Here is a 21,681-nt window from a genome sequence, read left to right on the forward strand (position 1 = left end):
AAGCCTCAACACCCTGTTCTGCTGTGGCCTCAGCACCACCGCCACCTGATGTCTTCCTGGAGTCACCTCCATAGGAAGCCAGGCCATGCTCTGTCCTCTATTCAAGCCCCAGCCCTGCTTACAGTGACCCCTCCCAGGCAATCGCCAGTGACTGTCCCTGTACTGAATCCTGTTCTCGGACCGCCTAGGCTCCTGCCATCCTCAGCTGCTGTTAAAGGGGCAGGACTGACTAGGCTGCCCTGACTTGAGGTTCTGAGCTTGGGTGCAGCTCAGCAGGTCTGGAACTTCAGCCAACTCAGACTCAGACAGACCCAAGAAGAACCTTAGCTCTGGGAACCACAGCTCTGAGTTCCCCATTTGTTTGCTTAGAGAAATTCCAAGCCGGCTCAGCAAAGCCTCAGAGAAGGGATTTGTCAGGGTCTGGGTGGGGCTGGGCCATGCTCTTGGACCTGGGAAATCCAGAATGCATTGTGACTCATGAACCAATGGAGGCGAGCGGAGGGAGTCTAACTGGACATTCCAGGCTAGACTGGAGCAGTGCAATGGACGCAATGGCCATCATCTCACGGTGCTCAGGGACCAATTGGGATGTAGGAAGGTCCCAGAAGGCTGAACACTGACAATGATGACATCAGCAGAGGAGCCGAGTAACAGCTTGCTCTGTCCATTTTTTGGTACCTCTGGCATTCTTCCTATTGCTCGGGTGAAAACACAGAGGCCAGGGGGAGGGGGCCAGGGTGTCTCCTGACAATACTCACCATGGTGAGTCCTGCTCCTGCCCCACCTCACAAATGGGCCACATCACCTTCATGGCTCCTCGCTGCTCTAAAAAGTCAAGGAGACAGGGCCATTGTCTCAAGGAGTCTTCCTTTCCTCTGGGACAGAATTCCATGCCTTCTTTATATTTGTGTGGGAGAGACACTGGCAGAGCTGGCAGAGCCTGACCAGCACAGTTGTCCTCCACCAGACAGTATAGTCCACAGAAGCACCGGCTCTCCTCCGGCCTGTGACAAAGGAACTCCATGCATCCTGCCCACCAGACTCCTCTGCTCTTTTACCCACCCTGATGTGTGACAGAAGCATCCCTGTCAGGGATGTGTGACAGTCTGTGTGACAGGCTGGCCGGCTCCAGCTCCGGGCTAGTGGGAGCTTCCTGAGAAAGTGGGGCTGGCGAGAGGGCAAAGATTTGCCTGCATGGGCTCTGGGCACACAGGTTCAGAACATCAAACCAACCTTCTGGCCACAGTTCATGCTAGTGGAAAAGTCAGAGCCCTAGGGGGACATCAAAAAGCAGAGTGGAGGGGGCTGGAGAGATGGCTCAGCGGTTAAGAGCATTGCCTGCTCTGCATAAGTTCCTGAGTTCAATTCCCAGCAACCACATGGTGGCTCACAGCCATCTGTAATGAGGTCTGGTGCCCTCTTCTGGCCTTCAGGCATACACAGACACAGAATATTGTATACATAATAAATAAATAAATAAATAAATAAATAAATAAATAAATAAATATTTTTTTTAAAAAAAAAGCAGAGCGGACAGAGAAAGGCAAGAGTCCTTGTGGGACAAGGTTTCAGCACACACTAGCTGGGTTTCTCCAACCAGTTCAGCTTTGTTGCTGCAATGAATTTGAGGACATGAATTAACTGTCACTTACAGAAATTTCAAGTTTAGCTGGGCATGGTGGTATATTCCTACAACTCCAGCAACTCAACTAGTGGAGGCAGGAATACTAAGAGTTCAAGGTCATCATTGGCTTCGTGGTGAAACCCTGTCTCAAACAAAAATGAAATGTTCTCGGTTTGGGGCCTAAGAGAAGGGCTCAGTGTCTAAGAGTACTTGCTGCTCTTCTAGGTGCCCTGAGTTCGAATCCTAGCACCCACACAGCAGTTCACTACAACCTGTAAGTATGGCTGTTGCAGTTCTGGCACACAGGTCCTACACACATGGTTCATATAAACCACACAAAGACACACATACACACACATAAGTAAACTAAATCTTTTGAAAAATATTCTCAATATAATATGTTTATTTTGCTACTTTGAATATGTATAAGAACAGCAACATATGGAAAGATCGATCGCCAGGATCCTTGGCCTTCAGAACTGGCTTATTTACCAATATGCCAGACTCAGGACTGCAGGTTAAGAGGGAAAGGGCCCTCCAGGGGGGTCCATTCAAACTGGGCATCTTTACTGATGTTTTCCCTGTGGGATACACTAGCACATAGTCTTCAGGACACTGGGCTGGACAAGAAGCCCTTCCCCCACAGCCCATCACCTGGCTGTGTTACCTTTAGCAAACAGCAGACATGAATAGACGAATATATTCTTCCCTTACTGCGCAGCAGCAGGTTCCACAAGGGCCTTGTCAAAACGTGTGTCAACATCAGTAAGGACCAGTTGAAGCAAGCCTCCATGTGTGATGCACTGTATGCATGCACTCTGGGCAAGTGTCTGCATGAATGTGTGTACCCATGCTCATGTGTCTGCATGTACAGTATGAATGTGTGTACCCATGCTCATGTGTCTGCATGTACAGTATGAATGTGTGTACCTGTGCTCATGTGTCTGCATGTACAGCATGAATGTGTGTACCCGTGCTCATGTGTCTGCATGTACAATATGAATGTGTGTGTACCTGTGCTCATGTGTCTGCATGTACAGTATGAATGTGTGTACCCGTGCTCATGTGTCTGCATGTACAGCATGAATGTGTGTACCTGTGCTCATGTGTCTGCATGTACAGCATGAATGTGTGTACCTGTGCTCATGTGTCTGCATGTACAGCATGAATGTGTGTACTTGTGCTCATGTGTCTGCATGTACAGCATGAATGTGTGTACCCGTGCTCATGTGTCTGCATGTACAGCATGAATGTGTGTACCCGTGCTCATGTGTCTGCATGTACAGTATGAATGTGTGTACCCGTGCTCATGTGTCTGCATGTACAGCATGAATGTGTGTACCCGTGCTCATGTGTCTGCATGTACAGCATGAATGTGTGTACCCGTGCTCATGTGTCTGCATGTACAGCATGAATGTGTGTACCCGTGCTCATGTGTCTGCATGTACAGCATGAATGTGTGTACCCGTGCTCATGTGTCTGCATGTACAGCATGAATGTGTGTACCCGTGCTCATGTGTCTGCATGTACAGTATGAATGTGTGTACCCGTGCTCATGTGTCTGCATGTACAGCATGAATGTGTGTACCCGTGCTCATGTGTCTGCATGTACAGCATGAATGTGTGTACCTGTGCTCATGTGTCTGCATGTACAGCATGAATGTGTGTACCTGTGCTCATGTGTCTGCATGTACAGCATGAATGTGTGTACCTGTGCTCATGTGTCTGCATGTACAGCATGAATGTGTGTACCTGTGCTCATGTGTCTGCATGTACAGCATGAATGTGTGTACCCGTGCTCATGTGTCTGCATGTACAGCATGAATGTGTGTACCTGTGCTCATGTGTCTGCATGTACAGCATGAATGTGTGTACCCGTGCTCATGTGTCTGCATGTACAGCATGAATGTGTGTACCTGTGCTCATGTGTCTTTGTCCCTGTGCAGTCTGTGCATGACGACAGCTATGCCAATGGTGACATATGTTATGGTGTGTTCACATGTGTGAGCATGCATGCCCATATACATATTCGTGTTCAAGTAAGTGCTCCCAAGAGCTCATATGTGTGTGGCAATATGTGTAGCTGGCATCCTATCCTGTTAGGGTACCTTGCAGATGAGGGGAAGCTTGGATTTTTGGCAAGGCTTTCTAGCCACTCACCCTGAGTCAGCTCGCCTCCTCAGAGGTGAGCTAGCTGACTCCTTCCCTAGGCAGTGTGGTATCTCCTGCTGTGGCCAAGGAAGGGAAGGGGAGAGGCTTTGTCCTCAGCTGCCTCCTCCACAGGCCACCTCCCGCCACCCCTCCAGCCTGAACCTCGGCCATCAGAGGCTCTCTGCCACACCTCCACCTCACAGTACCTGGGGTAAGGAGCTCTCATGGCTAGAAGATGGACAGCTGGCTCCCCATGTGGCAGGCTTCTTCCGCCAAGTGGGCAGCTAAATCAACAGGCTCAGAAATTGGAGAGGGGCTCAGGCCCAAGCTGTCCATCAGTCTGTCTGTTTGTTTGTTTGTTCTAGAGTTGTGGGGACTTCTAGCCTGCAGGAGGCCCTGGTGACCTGGGAGGATAGTATTGCCCATCCAGCCTGACCACCGTTCTCACCAGCTCCCCTCTGGACACCTCAGACACTTAGCCCAGAACACTGCAGCCAGGCTGTTTATGTGGGAGGTGGGTGGGAGGCAGGAGGCCAGCTGTTCGTGGCTGTCCTCTTAGCTGAGGTGAGGGTCCTGTCTGTTCCACCCATCTCCTTACCTCGCCTATGACTGTATCTCTTGCCTTCATTTGCCTCTGCTCACCCGGCCATCACCAGTGCCCCAGTACCTAGACATTTCAGGGTCTGAAATGGTTTAACCTTTGCCTCGAAACAGGAGTCTGGTGGCCCTGGGACACAGGAAGAGTCTCAGTGAAGAAGTCAGCAGCATGTCAAGAGACAAATCTCCAGGCCCTCACTCAGCTACAGGATGTACACAGGAAGCTGTTCGTCAGGGGTGCCCAGCCAGACCACCAGGATGGCTCCCTGAATCCCCTGATCCTCCTCTGGGAAAGCTCACTGTAGACCTGGGATGCTATCCCCCATTTCCAGGAGTCCTGCTTGCTGCAGTCTGCGGTACTCCAGAGTGCTGAGCGCCAACTGGGGAGTACCCTCCTGGAAGTTCCAATGAAAGGTTTCATTCAGGTGGGTTTGATAGGTCTTTAGGTTCAGCACTGGGTCCAGTTCAGAGAGGGAAGGTACCAAGAGAGAAACGGGTCAAAGACCAATAGGGGAATTTGAGTTAAGAAAAGGGAGGTTTCGGGGATCCGCCAGGCAGGGAAAGAGTGCTTAGCTCCACTCTCTCTGGGCAGCATCCCTGCTGCTCATAAAATTCATGGCACAAGGGCACAAGAGCCATGCCTCTCCTGTGCCCAGTCCTGCCTTGCCTTCAACCTGATCCCTACCTCCAAGTCACACCAGGACTCACCAGCGCCTACTTCTGGCCGGGTAGAGCGTTTGCACACGCGGCGCATGTGCTAGTGGTTGCACGTGCAGGAGCTGGCGGGGATGTATGATCCAGGTTTTGATGGGATCCGGAGCCGCCAGCGCTCTCCCCAGTACAACTTACCCCCACAATTTTCCTTTCAAGATTGGGTAACTGGAGACCAGGGAGGGCAGGAGGCCACAGTCATTCGGCCCTAGAGACTGTGAGTGAGGCACGGCTCTTACCTGCATGCCTCCAGAGCTGGGTCTCCCGATCTGCCCTTGTCCCCCAGGGTCACCAGGGATGGCTTAGTTATGGCCTCTGGCCAACCGCCTACGTGGACGGTCGCCGACGGAGCAAGCCCGAGGGGCCTGGGTTTCTGCGGAGGTAGCCGCCAGGGGGCTGAGTGGGAAAGAGCGCAGAGCCTCCCGTAGCCCGCTGCTCCCGGCTCCCGCGAAGGTCGAACTGCCACCCCGGCGCCTCGGAGACTCCCGCGCGTTCGCGTCTGGGGCGTCCAGGCAGAGCCGCCGACGTCAACCCAGAAGCCGGGCAAGCTGTTCCTGGCATGGCCACCGGCTTTCTTTGAGTTCTTGAGGCCGCGTCAAGGCAGGCGCTGGAGGCAATTGCCAGCTATCAATCCTGAAGTGAATTAACCGGGTCACGTAAAGCCCAGCCTCTCTCCGAGCCTCCCTCAGCGCCTTGAGGGACGTCGCCTGAGACTACCCTCCATGTTCTGAATTCTGGAGGAGGGGACCCCAGCGGCCCGACCTCTACACGGGTCCACCTGTGTGCATGTTTGCTCCAAGTAGCCAGGAGTCGACGCCGGGAGCCCGCTGGACCCCGCACACTTTGTTCCGGGAGCCGGTAAGCCCTTAGACTCGTGGGCTGTCAGGCCGCCAGCGACGACGGTGCGCAGGGACCTGTGCTGCTGGGAGCCAAGCTCCAAGAGGCCCGCGTCTTTACAACGGACGGGGAGTGAGGAGTGGGGCTAGTGGGTGGGGGGCTGGTCTGCCCGCTCCCCTGGGGCAGCCACGTGTGCCCAAGGGAGGCGGAGCCGAGCTGCTGCGAAGCAGGCCCGCAGGATTCTCTAGGGGTCTGACTCCTGCGCACTGGGAACTTCAGGAATTCGCCCGGCTTCGCCTCCAGACCCTGCAGATGGCCTACCAAAGGGTGTGTGAGCGGCGGCCGGCCGAGTCCAGCGACGGCGCGCTGGGGTGCAGCCAGCCGCCCTACGGCCTGCCGCAGGGCCCACGGTTCAAGGCAAAAAACAGCTGCCCAACTTCTCAGTCCCATTCCGCTCCTCCTGTCTCAAGCCTCTGCTCCCCACTCCTTTCCTACCAGCCGTCAGTCTCGAAGCTAAACCTCAGTTTTAGGGCCCGTGATATGATCTAGTCAGGGATGTCAATCCCCTGCCTCAGCTTTGGAGAAATGCTCCTCTCGCTCTTCATGGCATGCGGAGGAGCGGAGGTGTGCAGCCAGGCCCCAGCCATGCACTGCGCCCTCAGAACCAAGACGTGCAGCCCACGACCCCTACGTGCAGCAGCGTTGCTCTGGGCTGCTGCAGACTGCCGGCTCGCAGCCAGGCCTCCTACCGCCACGGTGGAAGCGCGGCCGGCAGGGGGAGCGAGGCGGAAGGGAGCGGCGGCCGGTGCAGGTGAGGGAGGAGCACTTCCCGAGGGTAAGGCTCTGCGTTCCTTCTGAACCGGTGCGCGCGAGGGGTCTAAGGCTACTGAAGGGTTCGTTCCTTTGCGCTGCGGGCTAGAACCCGTCGTAAGGCAGCGGTGGGAGGAGAGGAGCGCAGGCCAGTTACTGGGCGACAGGCACCGACCCAACAGTTTCAGGGCAGCGCCCAGGGTGGGGGCGGTCCTAAGAGTCCGGTCCTGAGGTCCTGAGGTAGCAGCTCTACTGCAAGCTGGAGGGTCGGGTGGACTCTCACTTGCAGGGTTTCGGGTTTCTTAAGCCAGTCTTCTTAGGGTTCCAACTTTCTACGGTATTGCTAGTGTAGGGAGAGTTAGGGAGGAAGGATGCCGGTGGCCAAAGAAAGGGGTGCGTATCTGCTGCGAGTGGAGCCCCGTTAGCTACACAGAACAGGCCAAGTGGGTTCTCTCACCCATTCCCAGAGAGCCTCTGCTGCAGGGGATTGTTCCTATCCTGCCTGTGTCTTTGCTGTGAAGTGTTTGCTGGCCCACAAGTGCCGCCACAGCAGGAAGGGGTTAATGGAAACTAGGGAGACTTTCCCCACCACTGCAGGTGAGGTTTGGGGCGTCAGGACAGACCCCAGGGCCGGCCCAGAGTAACCAGGGCTTCCAGAGGTTTTTCACTTTCACTTCTCAGTGTTGGCCTCATTGAAGCCCAGGATCTGACTGCAGCCCTAGGAAGGGGTGCGGGGGAAGAGCTCAGCTACTCCACCCTGGGACGATGTACAGCCCAGCAATGCAAAATCACCCGCCAGAGCCCTCCTCTACATCTCCACACAGCCTCCGTGGGCAAAGATCTTGATGCTGCTCCAGCTCTGCACCACTGCCCTGACCCTTGTGCACCTGCCCACCTGCCCAAGGCTGGGCTAGCCTGTGGAGGCAGTCCCTTCCGGGGTCCGGAGGCAATGGGGCAGCCCTGCTCAGGGAAAAGGGAAAGAACCTGTGGCCCACCTAGTCTCCACACTACACTCTTAGATCTATCCCTGGGCCAGTAACACAGGCCACTGTCACTCTGTCCCCTGAATGACAGGCCACTCAGGAATGAGCCAGCGACAGCTCCTCTTTTTCACATGCCTTGTTCTTAAACTTTCAGCTGCGGGCTGGGGCAGCCTGAGGATACCAGTTCAGTAACACACACCCTCACCCTGACCCATCTCACACAGCTCCCGGGTACCCACTCCCTGTACCCCTGGCCTTGATCAAGTCTCCACCCGGTAGTCACTAGAGCCCAGGGATGGAGGCCCTGAGACTGTAAACACCCAAGGAGAGGCTGTCTGCATCATACTACATCCTGAGTCAGCTCAGCAGAAGACCTGGGGAAAGGCCTTGACTGGGCCTTGTCGACTAGTGTTCAGCGGAGTCAGAGAGCTTCTAGGCTTCATATCCTGAGCACAAAGGGCATGGCCATACTGAACGGGTCAGAGAGGCCCTAAAGATGGTAGGTGTAGAGAAGGTGCAGGAGAAATGGGGCATTGGCATAGTGATGCCTTGAGGCCCAAGGCTTAGGGCCTGGTCCTGCACCTTAGCAGCTAGGCCTTGCTATGGTCAGGCTGGTTGCAGGGAGGAGAGGGGACAGCACCCCACCATGCGGTCTGAATTTCTCCGACGTGTCCTCAGCTCCCTCGGCCGGCCAGGCCCCGCCCCCGGCCCTCCCTGCGCCCCGCTGGTGCGCAGGGAGGTCGGAGGAGCGGGCACTGCCCACCCTCCGGATGTAAAAGCGTCCTGGCCAGAGGCGGGCGGTGCGCGCGGGGTGCGCGTGACGCTGGGGCTCCCGGGCTGTGCGGCCTGGGCGGCGTCCCACGGCTCACTTCCCCACCACGAATGCAAGCTGACCCAAGGGGCCTGTAGGGGCATTTGCTGGTGAGGTCCAGCTCTGCGGCACGAAGGGACGAAGGACTCCGCAGTCCTGGGGCTATCTGCCCGTGGCCTGTGCGAGAGCCGAAGCCACTCTACCCAGGTGCAGGGGCCGCCGGGGAGGAGGTGGAGGCAGGTGGGGCCAAGGGCAGGGCTAGACTCAGGCAGCCCCTCAGTGCCTCACCAGTGCCCTGCCATTTCAGCATGGGACGGAGCGCTCGTGACATAGCGGCTTCTCCTTGGGGGCTGTAAACTCTGGTGGTGGCTTCGCCGAATAGAGGGGACGCCCGGCCTCCGCTGAAGCAGCGGGATGTTCAAGGGGCGTTGGTCACACGGGGCCCAGGGAGCAGAGGCCAGGGACAGAGAGCTTGGAAGGCAGGAGGGCCCTGAATTTCCAGGGCGCTTCAAGAGTTCGGACTCCCGGGCCAATAGTGGCTGAAAATGGGGGGTCTCATGACGCCATAATCCCCTGGGCCTGGGACCGACGGCTGTGAGTGGCACTACAGGCCCCCGCCCCCGGGCCCCCTGCACTGGGCTGGGCGCGGTTCGGCTGGGCGTACGCAGTCGGAGGCGGCGCCGGTCAGGCCCGGGCGCCTATGGACGCGCGGAGCCCGCTGTCTGCCCGGGCCAGCGCGTTCAGCATCGCCTCTCTTGTTGCAGCCGAGGCCTCGGAGGGCGCCGCCCACCGGGGCCCTAGGCCCTCGGACCGGGCGAAACTTCGCCGGCTACCAGGATCCCCAGCCGGGATGCACTTCAGCACAGTCACCAGGGACATGGAAGGTGAGCCTTCTGTCCGCGTCTACACCGACTGGCCGCTCGCCGGCCCCCTGCTGTGAGGCCCTGAGGCCCAGCGGGTAGAAAGGAGCTCTAGGCCGGGTGGGCGCCAACCTTGAAACTGGGACTCTGGAATAGGGAGGAAGGGCCGGCATTCCCCAAAGTCAGTCCACCCACCATTCTAAGACGCCAACCTTGGGGACTGAGCACAGTAACAAGGCCTTCAAGAGAGAGGACGACGGGAGGCTTTGAACCGGCAGGAGGAAAGATAGAGAAGAGTCAGGGAACACAGTAAAAGGGAGGGGGGAACAAAAACAAACAAACAAACAAATAAATAAAAGTACAAAGCATCGAGATCAGCCAAGAGGAAAAGAAATTGAGAAAACAGAAAATGCAACAAAGGTAAGAAAGAAAAAAGGAAGATACACACGCAGGAAATAAAGATAACGAAAGAGAAAATGAAGGAAATTTTGAGACAAAAAAATAACGTCATTAAAGATAAAGAACAAGAGAAAGATTTCAGATTTATTTACTTTTAAAAGGGCAAATAGACGAACAGTAGAGAACATACAGAAATAAGAAGAGGTTAGACGAAAGGGAGAGCAAGGAGTTTTGAGAGGGGAAAGAGTGTCACTGAGAAAAGAGCTAGAGGCTGGGAGTTAAGGAGAAGCTGCAGAGAGAAGACAGCAATGTGATGAGAAGTTGAAACCGGGGACACAAAAGGTAGAGGAGCAAGAACTTGGGGGAGCATCTGGCGCAGAGCAGAAGCCTGCGCGCGCTGGCGACGAGCAGGGGCCGCACACCGGTCCCGTCGTCCCGGGAGCCGGTCGGAGCGGTCGGGGGCCCGGGCCCGCGGAGCCGCGGCGGGGGAGGGGCGGGGGGGAGGGGCACGGGCCATTGTCTCGGCGGGGCGGGGCGGGGCGGGGCGGCTCCGCGGGGCCGGCCCGCGGGGTGGGGCGGTGCGGCCCGGGGCGCGTGCGGCACAGCGCCCGCCACTCGGCCCGCCGCGCGGGACGGCGCACTGATCTGCGGCGGGCGGCCTTCGGGTCATGATCTCCGCCGTGTCCAGCCCGTGGCTCACGCAGCTCTCGCACTTCTGCGACGTTGCAGCCTTTGCGGCCAGCAGCCTGAGCGGCCTGGGAGCCCCGTCGCCTGGCGCCGACCCGTTCGGCCCGCGCGAACCGCCACCACCGCGCTACGACCCGTGCGCCGCCGGCCCCGGTGCCCCGGGCCCGCCGCCGCCGCGCGCCTACCCGTTCGCGCCCGCCCCCGGGGCGGCCAGCAGCTCGGCGGCGGAGCCCGAGGGTCCGGGGGCCACCCGCGCCGCCGCCGCCAAGGCGCCGGTGAAGAAGAACCCGAAGGTGGCCAGCGTGAGCGTGCAGCTGGAGATGAAGGCGCTGTGGGACGAATTCAATCAGCTGGGCACCGAGATGATCGTCACCAAGGCGGGCAGGTCAGGCGCCCCCTCCCCGCGCTCCTGCCCACGTGCGTGCGGCGCTTCTAGCTGAGTGTCCAAGGGATGCGCTGGAGCCTGGCCGAGAAGCGGGTGGAGGTGCGGCCCGCCACCTGCGGGTCCCTCTGGCCTCCCTGCTGACCCGGCTCCAGCGACAACCCGCAGAGCACCAACCGTGAGTCCTGGGACTCCGCGAGGGAAATCTGTGGGCTGAGAGTGTGCCCGACTGCGGTCAGGCAGCCGCCACCTAGGAAACTCCCGCGTGGGTTCAGTCTGCACGGCGATCTCAAGAACAAACACCCCCTAATTGTATTGATGATTTTAGGGGAGAATTAAGACCCTTAAAAGCCAGTGCGCCCAGTTTCCGGGAACTTGAGAGCCGGTTTTCTTGGGCCTCAATTTCGGCCGCTCTTGGGCCCAGTTTTCCTTAAGCCTGGCAGGGTATCCGTGCCAGTCACCCTGTTATTTGTTTTAAGGGCCGAGAGGGAAAGGGAACAATTGCAGATGCTCTAGATTTGACCAGTAGACAAAGGCGGGTGCTGGGTTGTGTCTAATGTACACACCAGCTCCGTGGCCAAGGAGGCTCAGGGCCTGTTTGCAAAGCCTCCTTGAGGTTTCTGTTTCCCTGCTGTGCAGCCATCCCTGGGGAACCAGGGCCTGTCCTTCCCTGTGGCTCTGTGGATTTTCTCCAGGCTCTTTTTGCTGTCCATACCCGCACAGCCTACTGAAGAGAGCAGCTTGGCCTCCTGGTCCGAGGCAGCCGAACAAGGGCCTTGAATGTCACTGGAGGGGTTCAGAGGAGAGGGAGGGAAGCATAGTCTAAGTCCTTTGGAAGCATATTCTAGGGGGAAGTGGGGACTTGCCTGTGTCCTACAGAAGGTGGTGAGAGTCTGGACGGGTCTTGAGAGCTGGAGATAGGAGTTCTGGGGTGCCCGCTTTACTAGGGGGGACTAGACAACAGCCACAGTGGAGACTTGGAATCACTGCAGCGCGCTCGGTTTCATTTTGTCAGAGCCGGGAACTCTTTCACTTTGATGGATCAAGCATGGGAGGCTCCGAGAAGGACAGGGAAGCCAGGATCTTAGGTATCCTGCTGCTGGCTTAGGTTAAGTCCAGAAGGTTAAGGAATTCCTTGGGCAAGGCTGTCTGTGTGGGCAAAGAAGACAGAATAGGCTCTGGGCTTGTCCAGCTCAGGCGCCTGGTTAGCAGTTTCTGTGTTTTCAGAGAAGGACCTGGGGCCCAGCCTGCTGCTGCCTTTCCCATGGTCGGATAAGGGCCTTCTTGAGGTTATAGGGCAAGACTGAGGGGCTAGGCCGAAGACAGCGGCTAAAGAGGGACCAGACAGACAGACTGGGCTAGGGGTTGCCAGGTCAGAGAAGTCGAGAGTAGGGAACTGTCCTGTCCGCTCCTACCTGAGGTGACCTGACCTCCCCCAGGCGAATGTTCCCCACTTTCCAAGTGAAGCTCTTTGGAATGGATCCCATGGCTGACTACATGCTGCTCATGGACTTTGTGCCTGTGGATGACAAGCGCTACCGGTGAGCGAACCCTTGGGACCACTGGGACAAGCCGTGTGTTCAAGGAACAGGGAGGGTGTGCTAGAGAAAACCCGACTCCCTGACTGCTGATAGACTACAAATACCACACCAGCCAAATAACTCTTTCATGACCGGTCCTCCTGTACTGGCTGCTCCACAGACTGCTCTCGCTCTGCTCCCCCTTCCCTGCTTAGACCCCACCCCTACTTATTCTCTAGGAGCTTCCTCAGAAACTCACTGTAGTAACTTCTTGAGCTTCTGGCAACCGGCAGCTCAGATGCCTTTGCCTGCGTGGCTGGCCACTTTACCCCTGTCTCCTGGTGACCGTCTTGTCCCCTTCCCCCATCTCTAGAGAACCTTCGGTTCCAGAGCTGGGCCGGAAAGGTGGGGTGGCTGGTAAAGATTATGCAGGGCGGGCCTGAGCTGCCTGGACAATTAACAGTAATTAATAAAGGGAACATGGACCGCCCTGTGCCCAAAGCCACTGGCCACTGACGCCAAATCCAGTCTCCTGCCTCCTGGGCCCTGGGGCAGGCTGACCCGCTTACAGCGAAATTTAAGAGAGGAGTGGCTTCCTCTTTTGCAGCAGTAGGGCCCAGACTCCCCTCGCCCACCCTGCAAATTTCAGTTTTCTGGTTTGCCCACAGTCCCCTCTCTAGCCACTGTGACTTGGGAGTCTTGATTTCGCCATGAACAGAAAGAATTCTGAAGCAGGGGTCTTCTTGTTTCCCTTAAATAGCGGGACCCCTCCCACTATGTTGCCCTAGGTATGCCTTCCATAGTTCCTCCTGGCTGGTGGCTGGCAAGGCAGACCCTGCCACACCTGGCCGAGTGCACTACCACCCTGACTCGCCGGCTAAGGGCGCACAGTGGATGAAGCAAATTGTGTCTTTCGACAAGCTGAAGCTGACCAATAACCTGCTGGATGACAACGGCCATGTAGGCACCCTTCTTCCTTCTGGGCTGTCCCCACCGACCAGAGACTGGGGCAGCGCTGGGGCAGGTGCAGGCTTCTGACAGGGTGGCCTTGGCCTGAGGTGGGGTCACCTTCCTTCTCCCCCCGACTCTGAGCTCACGGTGGGGGACTCTTTAATTGGAAAGGATAGACCCTTCACCAGGAGGCCTGTGGAATCCCAGCCTTGGGGAGGGGGCACTTTCCTGCTGGGTGGAGCTCTGTCGGGCAGCTACCACCCTGCAGGCCTTGGGCCATCCTTGGGGTCTGAAGGAAAGAACCTACAAAAGAACCTATAACCCCACCGTTTGCTGGCATCTTTCTCTGGAGGGCCTAAATGGGCTGCAAGGCCCCATGCCTCTTTAGAATGACAGCATTTGCCCAAACTAAGGAAACGCAGTTTCTTAGACTTCACTCTCATGATTCTGGCCCGAATCTTCCCCCAGCCTTGGGCTGGAACTGACTCCCACCCTTGTCTTCCAGATTATTCTCAACTCCATGCACAGATACCAGCCCCGCTTCCATGTTGTCTACGTGGACCCTCGCAAAGACAGTGAAAAGTATGCAGAGGAGAACTTTAAAACCTTTGTATTTGAGGAGACACGCTTCACTGCGGTCACCGCCTACCAGAACCACCGGGTGAGGGCCTGTTGAGGGGTCCTGGGACAGGCACACTTCTGCCCACTCCCTCCATAAGCGGGCCCAGCCTCCTATATCAGCTTGACCTCTGTAGCAACAACTGTCACTGCAGTCTCAAAGTTTGTTTTCCAAACCATTCCGGAAACTCCCCATCAGAGGCCTGATCTGAGCTTCACCCAGATTCCTAGAGCGCCAGCTCCGATGCCCTCTCTGTGCTGGGGCGCTGAGGAGGACGGAGGTGACCACATTCCCATCCCAGCCAGGGACACTCTTCCTCGGCACTTATTTGGGGAGGCAAAGATAGGTCTAGCGAGAGAGGAGGCGCATCATGCAGGGGCAGGGGCAGTTGTGGGCCCCTTCTTTTCCAGACAGTGCAGAAGATCTACCCCTCTAAAGCTGGAAACACTCCCCTATCCGACTCAGCCGAGGTCGGGCAGCTAGCACGGCTAGCTTACGTTGGCTTCTCCGCAGATCACGCAGCTTAAGATTGCCAGCAATCCCTTCGCCAAAGGCTTCCGGGACTGCGACCCCGAGGACTGGTGAGTGTCCTCCAAAGAAAAGGCTAGCGTCCCCCGCGCTTGGCCTGGATGCCCGAAGTGACCCTCTCCCCGTTGCAGGCCCCGGAACCACCGTCCCGGAACGCTGCCGCTTGTGAGTGCCTTTGCTCGCTCTCGGAACCCCGTGGCTTCCCCTACGCAGCCAAACGGCGCCGAGAAAGGTAGGATCTGGGGTCGTGGGATCGCGGTCGCAGCCCGTGTGCGCTCCGCTCGGGTCTGCCGCCGCCGCACCCGGCCTCGCCTGCATCCCCGGGCGTCGTGGCTTCACGCGTTGCACAAGGAGGTGGCAGGCGGGCAAGCGGGCACTCGTCCTCCCGCTCTCTGCCCCGCACGCCGCGCCCCGGTCGTCGCGGACCCGGGGTGGGGGTGGGGGCCGTGGCCCGGCAGGTGCGTCCCGGACAGTCCCTGCCCGGCTCTCATCCCCGGCTCTCCCTGCAGACGCGGCCGAAGCCCGGCGAGAATTCGACCGTGACTCCGGACCCGCTGCGCTCGGTGACGCCGCGCACCCGCCGCAGTTGCTGGCGCGCGTACTGAGCCCCGCACTGCCCGGGTCCGGCGGCCTCGTCCCTTTACCCGGAGCGTCCAGTGGCCGACATAGTCCCCCGCATCCCGAGCTGCGCCTAGAAGCGCCGGGTGCGTCCGAGCCGCTGCACCACCATCCCTACAAGTACCCGGCCACCGCCTACGACCACTACCTCGGGGCCAAGAGCCGGCCGGCTCCCTATCCGCTGCCCGGCCTGCGCGGCCACGGCTACCATCCGCACGCGCACCCGCACGCGCACCCGCACCACCACCACCATCCCGCGGTGAACCCCGCAGCCGCCGCCGCGGCCGCCGCCGCGGCCGCAGCCAACGTGTACTCGTCGGCGGCCGCGCCTCCGGGTGCCTACGACTACTGCCCCAGATAGTGCGCCCGCGCGCGGGCCCCAAGGGCCACCTAAGGACGCGCTCCCCCACTGGGGAGCCTTGCGGGCCTCCCTCCCGCCAGTGCCAAAGCTCCCGTCCGAGGCGGAAGGAAGTGGTATTTATTGTTCTCCCCGAGACCGCGTCGCCTCCGGCCCGGCCGGCAATTGCAGTGTAGACGAGTGAGCCCCGCCTGCGGGCGGTGTAGATATGTGTAGATATGTGTAGATACTGTAGATACTGCACCGGCGCCGATTTCATAAACGGTTTCGCCTCTTTTGGAAACTGCCAGTGTGGCTATTTATTTGCAACCAATTCGAGCGGGCATCTTTGGGAGTGAGGGACTTGGTCTTCCCAGCCCCATCACTAATGGGGGGCTTGGAGCAGGGGTCTCCTCAGCTCTAACCAGCCCTCCCCTTTCTCGGACAGCTCCCCGGGTCCCCACAGGCAGTCCCCAGAGCAGGCAGTGGCTTTCACTTCAGTTCTCCACATCTGCAACTCCTACTGCAGAACTCGGGCCTGAGCGCTGACCAGTTTGCAGGACTAGACCTACGAGTTTTTCCGTGGAAGCCGGGAATGATGGTCTGGACAGGACACTGTCCATCCGGCCTCAGATGGCATGTGGGAAGAAGACAAAAAAGACAAAAACAGGATTCCTCTTCCAGCAGCGTTCTGGCTTGGCACCAGCCCAGAGTTGCGTTTCCCCTGTTTATTGACTTTATTCACTAAAAGTCCCCACAGAGTGACAGAGGGAGGGGGTGGGGGGTGGGTGTACAATGACAGTGGTCGTGAGTCATCTTGAAACTCCCGTGTGAAGCAATTTTCCCCAGGCCAGGTGGCTGGGTGACCTGTCTCCATTAACTCAACACCATCCAAGTGGCCAAAGGAGCCCTTTGATCCCTCCCTTCCTGGGCAGGAAGGGCCAACCAAAGGCCAGCCAGAGTCAAGGCTGACTTTTGCCTCAAACAAATGGGAAATGCCGGGTTCTATCCCTGGTCTTCTGTTTCAGTGTGTTCATGGCGCTTGCTGCCAGCTGAGACACCCCTTTTTCAGGCACTTCCAGATGTTAGCCCCAAGTCCAACTTTGTCTCATGTCTGACCTGTCCCAGGTTGGGTGGCCAGCCCCTTCCCTCCAAGGGCATCTAGCACCAGGGCGTGAAGACTTCTGAAGCTTCTGTCCACATGACCAGAGGAGCCATAGCTGCAGGGAACTCTTCTGAGGGCAGCAAGTTTCCTTCTGCAAGCGACAGTGGGCTCTGTTCCACATCTCATACTTTTGTCCCTAGGAAGCCAGGGGCTCTGTGTCTACTGGAGTAGTAGCCTGGGTTTGTCCTGCAGAGGGCAATGGTCGGCTTCAGGCAGCCCTTCTCCCCCATGGAATGCAGCCATATCACATTCTTTCACCATCAGGGCTGTTTCAGTAGAGAGCTCCACTTTTGTGTTTAAGGCTGAAGCAAGCTTTCCCAGCACCTGGCTTTTCTAAATAGGGGTGGAACCCATCACAGAGCAGAGACCCTAAGTGGGTAACTCACTGACCTTGAAAATATCCCTGCTCCCACAGAGCTGGCACATTCATGAGGAGAACCGGGCCTTGACTAGCCACGCGAAAGCACATTTTATGACTGAAGTCCTCACCGGTGTGATTCCTAGTGTCGGCCAGAGGCAGCAGAGACAAGTGCTCTCTGCGCCATGGAGTGACCCTCAAAGACCAAGGGCTTCTCCCTCGTCCCCAGGGATGAACCTAAAAACATCTTGTGAACAGGAGGCCATGCAGGGGCACACTGCTGTCATATTCTCCTTCCTCCTTTATGGCTTACTGTGGGTCTGCTTGGCATTTTCCTGGCCGCTGATCCCAGGGAGCTGACCTCCTATGGGCAGCTGCCTCTGAACAGCCCTTGACTGCCTTATGGGAGGTGGATTTTCAGAAGTTTCTTTTTCTGTGATAGCCAATCTGGCTTTTTGTTTGTTTGCTTGGTGACTATATATATATATATATATATATATATATATATATATATTCAAGCAATAGATGATGATGATGATAGATAGATAGATAGATAGATAGATAGATAGATAGATAGATAGATAGATAGATAGATAGATAGGGGGTTTGCTATGTAGTCCTGGCTGTCCCAGAACTCACTATGTAGATTAGACTGGCCTCAAACTCACAGAGATTCACCTGCCTCTGCTTCATGAGGGGTTTAATCCTTTAAAGACTTGCTCCACCATGTCCTGCCTTGTCTTCTTACTGTGCACAACCTCAGCACAAACTTTGCACTCCTAATGTGATGGATTTGGAGGTAGAGCCTTTAGAATGTGGGAGTGGGTTGAGCTCCCCTGAGAAGGATTAACACCCATTTAAAAGACGACAGGGGTTCTGTAGAGATGGCTCAGTGGTTAAGAACACTGGCTGCTCTTCCAGAGGACTAGAGTTCAGTTCTCAGGACCCCACGGTTTCTTTCGATGGGCCACAGCCAATTTCAGGAGCATTTGACAGATGCTCTCTTCTGGCCTCTACCAGCACTGCACACAACATAGGCACAGGCAAAACACCCATACACATAAAATAACAATAAAATTTAAAAAGGGGGCCTCTCACTCTTGTGCCACAGGAAGACTCAAGAACACGGCCATCTGCAGCCCTTATGAGAGCAGACCCTTCCAGCTTCCAGAACTAAGAAAGAGTTTAATCCCAGCTCTCAGGAGACAGACAGGTGCTTCTTTGTGAATCCTAGGTCAGCTTGGTCTATATAGAGAGTTCTAGGACAGAGCTACAAAGACTCTCCCTTCCAAAGGAGCAATGTCTCCTGCTCCTGCTGCTAGCCCATGGACTGTTGTCAGTTGTTAGAGTTGGCTTGGATGACCAAGGGAGCCACTGTCTTTTCCTTTCACCTTAGTTTCCTCAGTAGCCATGCTGCCTGCCCTGCCGTGCTGCAGGCTGCTTTGCTGTCCCGTGTGGGGACCGAATGTTGTATTTTACCTGCATCCCCTTCATTACCCACACCCCAGTTGTTCAGCTCTCCCCTGTGTTGTTCCCAGGGATCCCTAGATGGTACAGATAGTCTAGGCTCCCGTTCGTGCCTCAAAATTCTTCAGAAATATAATAAACACCCAACTGGAGAACTAGCTGCCACTAGGGGAGGAAGAGACGATGTCCAGAGCCACATGCAGCCTGCTAGGGACCCCCAGGAGCGCCTGTTCGGCAATGGTGCCTTTGTGTGAAGGAGAGCGGGGGGAGCACCGTGCTGGCTTGGATCTTCCCCCAGGGAAACATTTGGGATGCAGAGGACAAGGGGAGACTGCTGAGGGGTGCCTAGAATGGTGTTGACAGGAAGTCCCTGGCTGTTCTGCAACTCTGGCCCCCAGCCTCAGCTGGGGAATCAGGAGTGTGCGTGATTTGTCTGATGACAGAGTGCAGGACAAGACACGTAGCTCCAGGTGAACTGCAGATCAAAGTGGCAGCCAGAGGGAACAGGGTCAGCATGGCCTTGGCAGGCACTGAGGGATGGCCAAGAAGGCAGGATAGCAGAGCAGGCTACTTGGCCCGGGCTGTGTGCCTCAGTTTCCCCTTGGTGCTGTGGTGGTGCTGGGATCTGTGTGGACTCTGGAACATACTTTGTCTATGTTTCCGGTCCTGTGTGTGTTTCTTAGGGTTCCAGCCAAGCTTGATCAATGAGTCTGCTCCACGCCACCCCTCCTCCTGCATCTCTCAATCCACCTTTACATCCTGCTGTAGATCTAGCCCAGACCAAGTAGAGACTGGGCCCCTGGCCCTGCAAGGCTAGTGGGACCTTCCTCCTGGCAGTGAGTCTCACGTTCTTTGCGTTTCCCTAACCACACATCAAGCCTTTGATTCAGTTCCCTTTCCTGCTTGTTGTATTACTTCAAACCAGATGGGCTCCTCAGATGAAGTCTGGAGACTCCGTGTCTGTGTAAGGCTGCCAGGTCTGTGTGTGGGAAACAGCAGAGGTATTCGGCTAACAGCACCAGGGCAGCGGGGGGGGGGGGGGGGACAGAGCTCTCACAGAATGAATTAATGGATGGCATTGCAACATCCTTTATCGGTTTTCATTTGCCAGTACCAGCTTCACCCCCTATCTACCATTCCATGCTCCATCTCTGGACTTCGGGTTCAGGCTTCAGCCCCACAATGTTCCCACCTGTCTGAGACGTGACTGCTTTTGTCTTTTCCTGGGGCCCCTCCCTGCACAGACCCCGTATCCTCCTCCTCTTCCTGCCATTCTAGCCCTGGTTCGTGGCAGCACCCTGCCTTCCACCCCTGCCTTTTACTGCAGACAGATTTCTTTGATTTTTCCCCAAGACAGTGTCTCTTGTGCAATCGTTGCACAACAAGGGTGCCAGTGACAGCACCCAGGCTCCTGAGATGGCTGTGAGTTAGACTCTCACCCTGAGGCCCTGACTCTGCTCCTAGGTGGCTGGACTAGAATCCTCCCCTGTAGAGCTGACTCTCGGAGGCTGATGGATAGGGACAGCCTGGAAGGCTTGGGGGCATAGACCCGCTACCCTGCTCTTCCTGTCCCATCAGCTTCTGGTTTTCCTGGGCTCTTGTGGTGAAGGCCCCTCCCTCAAGGTGAGCTAGTTTTCCTTAGGTGGGAGTATTCCCAAGAAGAGTCAAGCCCACAGTCAGAGCCCATCTCACAGGAACTGGCTGCTTCTCTCCTGGCTCGAGAAGCTATCAGCGGCCTTCTGAGACCAAGCACAGTCCTGTTCCCCTCACAGGTGGCTGCCTAGCAGCTGCAGGAGGGTATGGCCTCCGGGGGATTAGTTGCTGGGCTAGGATGGCCTCCAAGTCTCTGCATGGGACTGACCTGCTGCTCAGTCTCAGACTGTCCTTGGCTCTTGGTGTCTAGGTTCCCTCCAGCACTGGTTCAGGTGATTCCCAGCCTAGTGTCTTGTCTCTATCTAGACTAACTGTCTGGAAGGCAAGTATCCAATCACCAAAGACTGGCTTACAGTAACAAAGCCTTGGGTTAAGCTACAAGGAGATACTACCTCACATCCTCTAAGATGTCTGTTATTGTTTGTTGGTTGGTTGGTTGGGTTTTTCCTTGTTTGTTTGTCTTGTTTTTTGAGAGAGGGTTTCTCTGTATAGCTCTGGTTATCTTAGAACTCATTTTTGTAGACCAGGCTGGCCTTAAACTCAGAGATACCCCTGCCTCTGCTTCCCAAGTGCTGGAATTAAAGAAAGAGGGATATTCTTAAAAACAAAATAAACAAACAAAACAGAAAATAGCAATGTGGCTGAGAGTGTGGCTTAGTTGTAGGCCCATGCCTAATGCCAGAGAGACAGAACCCAAGCGCATTCAGTCCCCAGCTCTGCAAAATAAACCAAAAACAAACAAAGAAATAAATAACCCCCACCACAAAAGGCAGCTGTGGCGGCAGCGGCTCACAGCTATGATTCCAGCTCTTGGGAGGCTGAGGCAGAGGATTAGACAAGACTGAAGCCAGCCTGGGCTACATAATGAGATGCTGTCTGAAAAAATACACAGATGAAAGAGCAGTAAGTGTAGCTGAAGGAGCACAGAAATGACAGCTCAGGTAGCTCAGGCACAGGTGTACAACAAAGCTGCTGGGGTGGGCAGAGATTCAGTACACTTTTATCACGGGTTCTAGCAGTTCTACTCCTTGAGACACTTCCAAACAATTGAAATAGGGGCACCACCCTGTACGTGCACACCCACGATCGCAGCTGCATCACTCACAATAACTGAGAGGCAGAAGCAACCTACGTGACCTGTGGCAGATACATAAGAAGCCAAGTGTGTGCATCCATACAATGGAATATTACCCGGCCTTCAAAAGGAAGGAGCCTGACACCTGCTGCAGCACAGAGGGACCTTGGCAGTTTGCTCAGTGAATCAGCCAGTGATAAATGGACAAGTTCTATGTGATGCCGTGTATATGAGGCCACCAGAGGTCTGGAGAGGGCTCTGGGTTAGAACCCAAGTCGACTCCCAAAACCCATCTGTGTCTCACAACCATCTGTAATTCCAGTCCCATGGGATCTGATGCCCTCTCTGACTTCCTCAGACATTAGATCCTCATCTGGTGTACAGACATACATGCAGGTAAAATACCCATGCAAATCATATAGAATAAAATAAAAAGCTGGGTGGTGGTGGCACACACCTTTAGTCCCAGTGCCTTGGAGGCAGAGGCAGGTGAGTTCAAGACCAGCTTGGCTTACACAGAGGCTACCAGCCTAGTCAA

At 56.2% G+C, this 21,681-nt stretch overlaps 1 protein-coding gene across 1 annotated transcript; it reads left to right on the forward strand.

Moving 5' to 3' along the window:
• The first annotated feature begins 9,224 nt into the window (after positions 1-9,224).
• Positions 9,225-15,682, forward strand: Tbx1 (T-box transcription factor 1). Its single transcript, XM_057765135.1, has 8 exons — positions 9,225-9,408; positions 10,513-10,855; positions 12,292-12,393; positions 13,161-13,332; positions 13,829-13,984; positions 14,456-14,523; positions 14,602-14,702; positions 14,980-15,682. Exons 1-8 carry the CDS (start codon positions 9,225-9,227, stop codon positions 15,447-15,449), a joined length of 1,596 nt encoding a protein of 531 aa, XP_057621118.1. The 3' UTR covers positions 15,450-15,682.
• The last annotated feature ends 5,999 nt before the right edge of the window (positions 15,683-21,681 follow it).

The sequence above is a fragment of the Chionomys nivalis genome, chromosome 3 (assembly GCF_950005125.1).
Source record: "Chionomys nivalis chromosome 3, mChiNiv1.1, whole genome shotgun sequence".
Lineage (NCBI taxonomy): Eukaryota > Metazoa > Chordata > Mammalia > Rodentia > Cricetidae > Chionomys > Chionomys nivalis.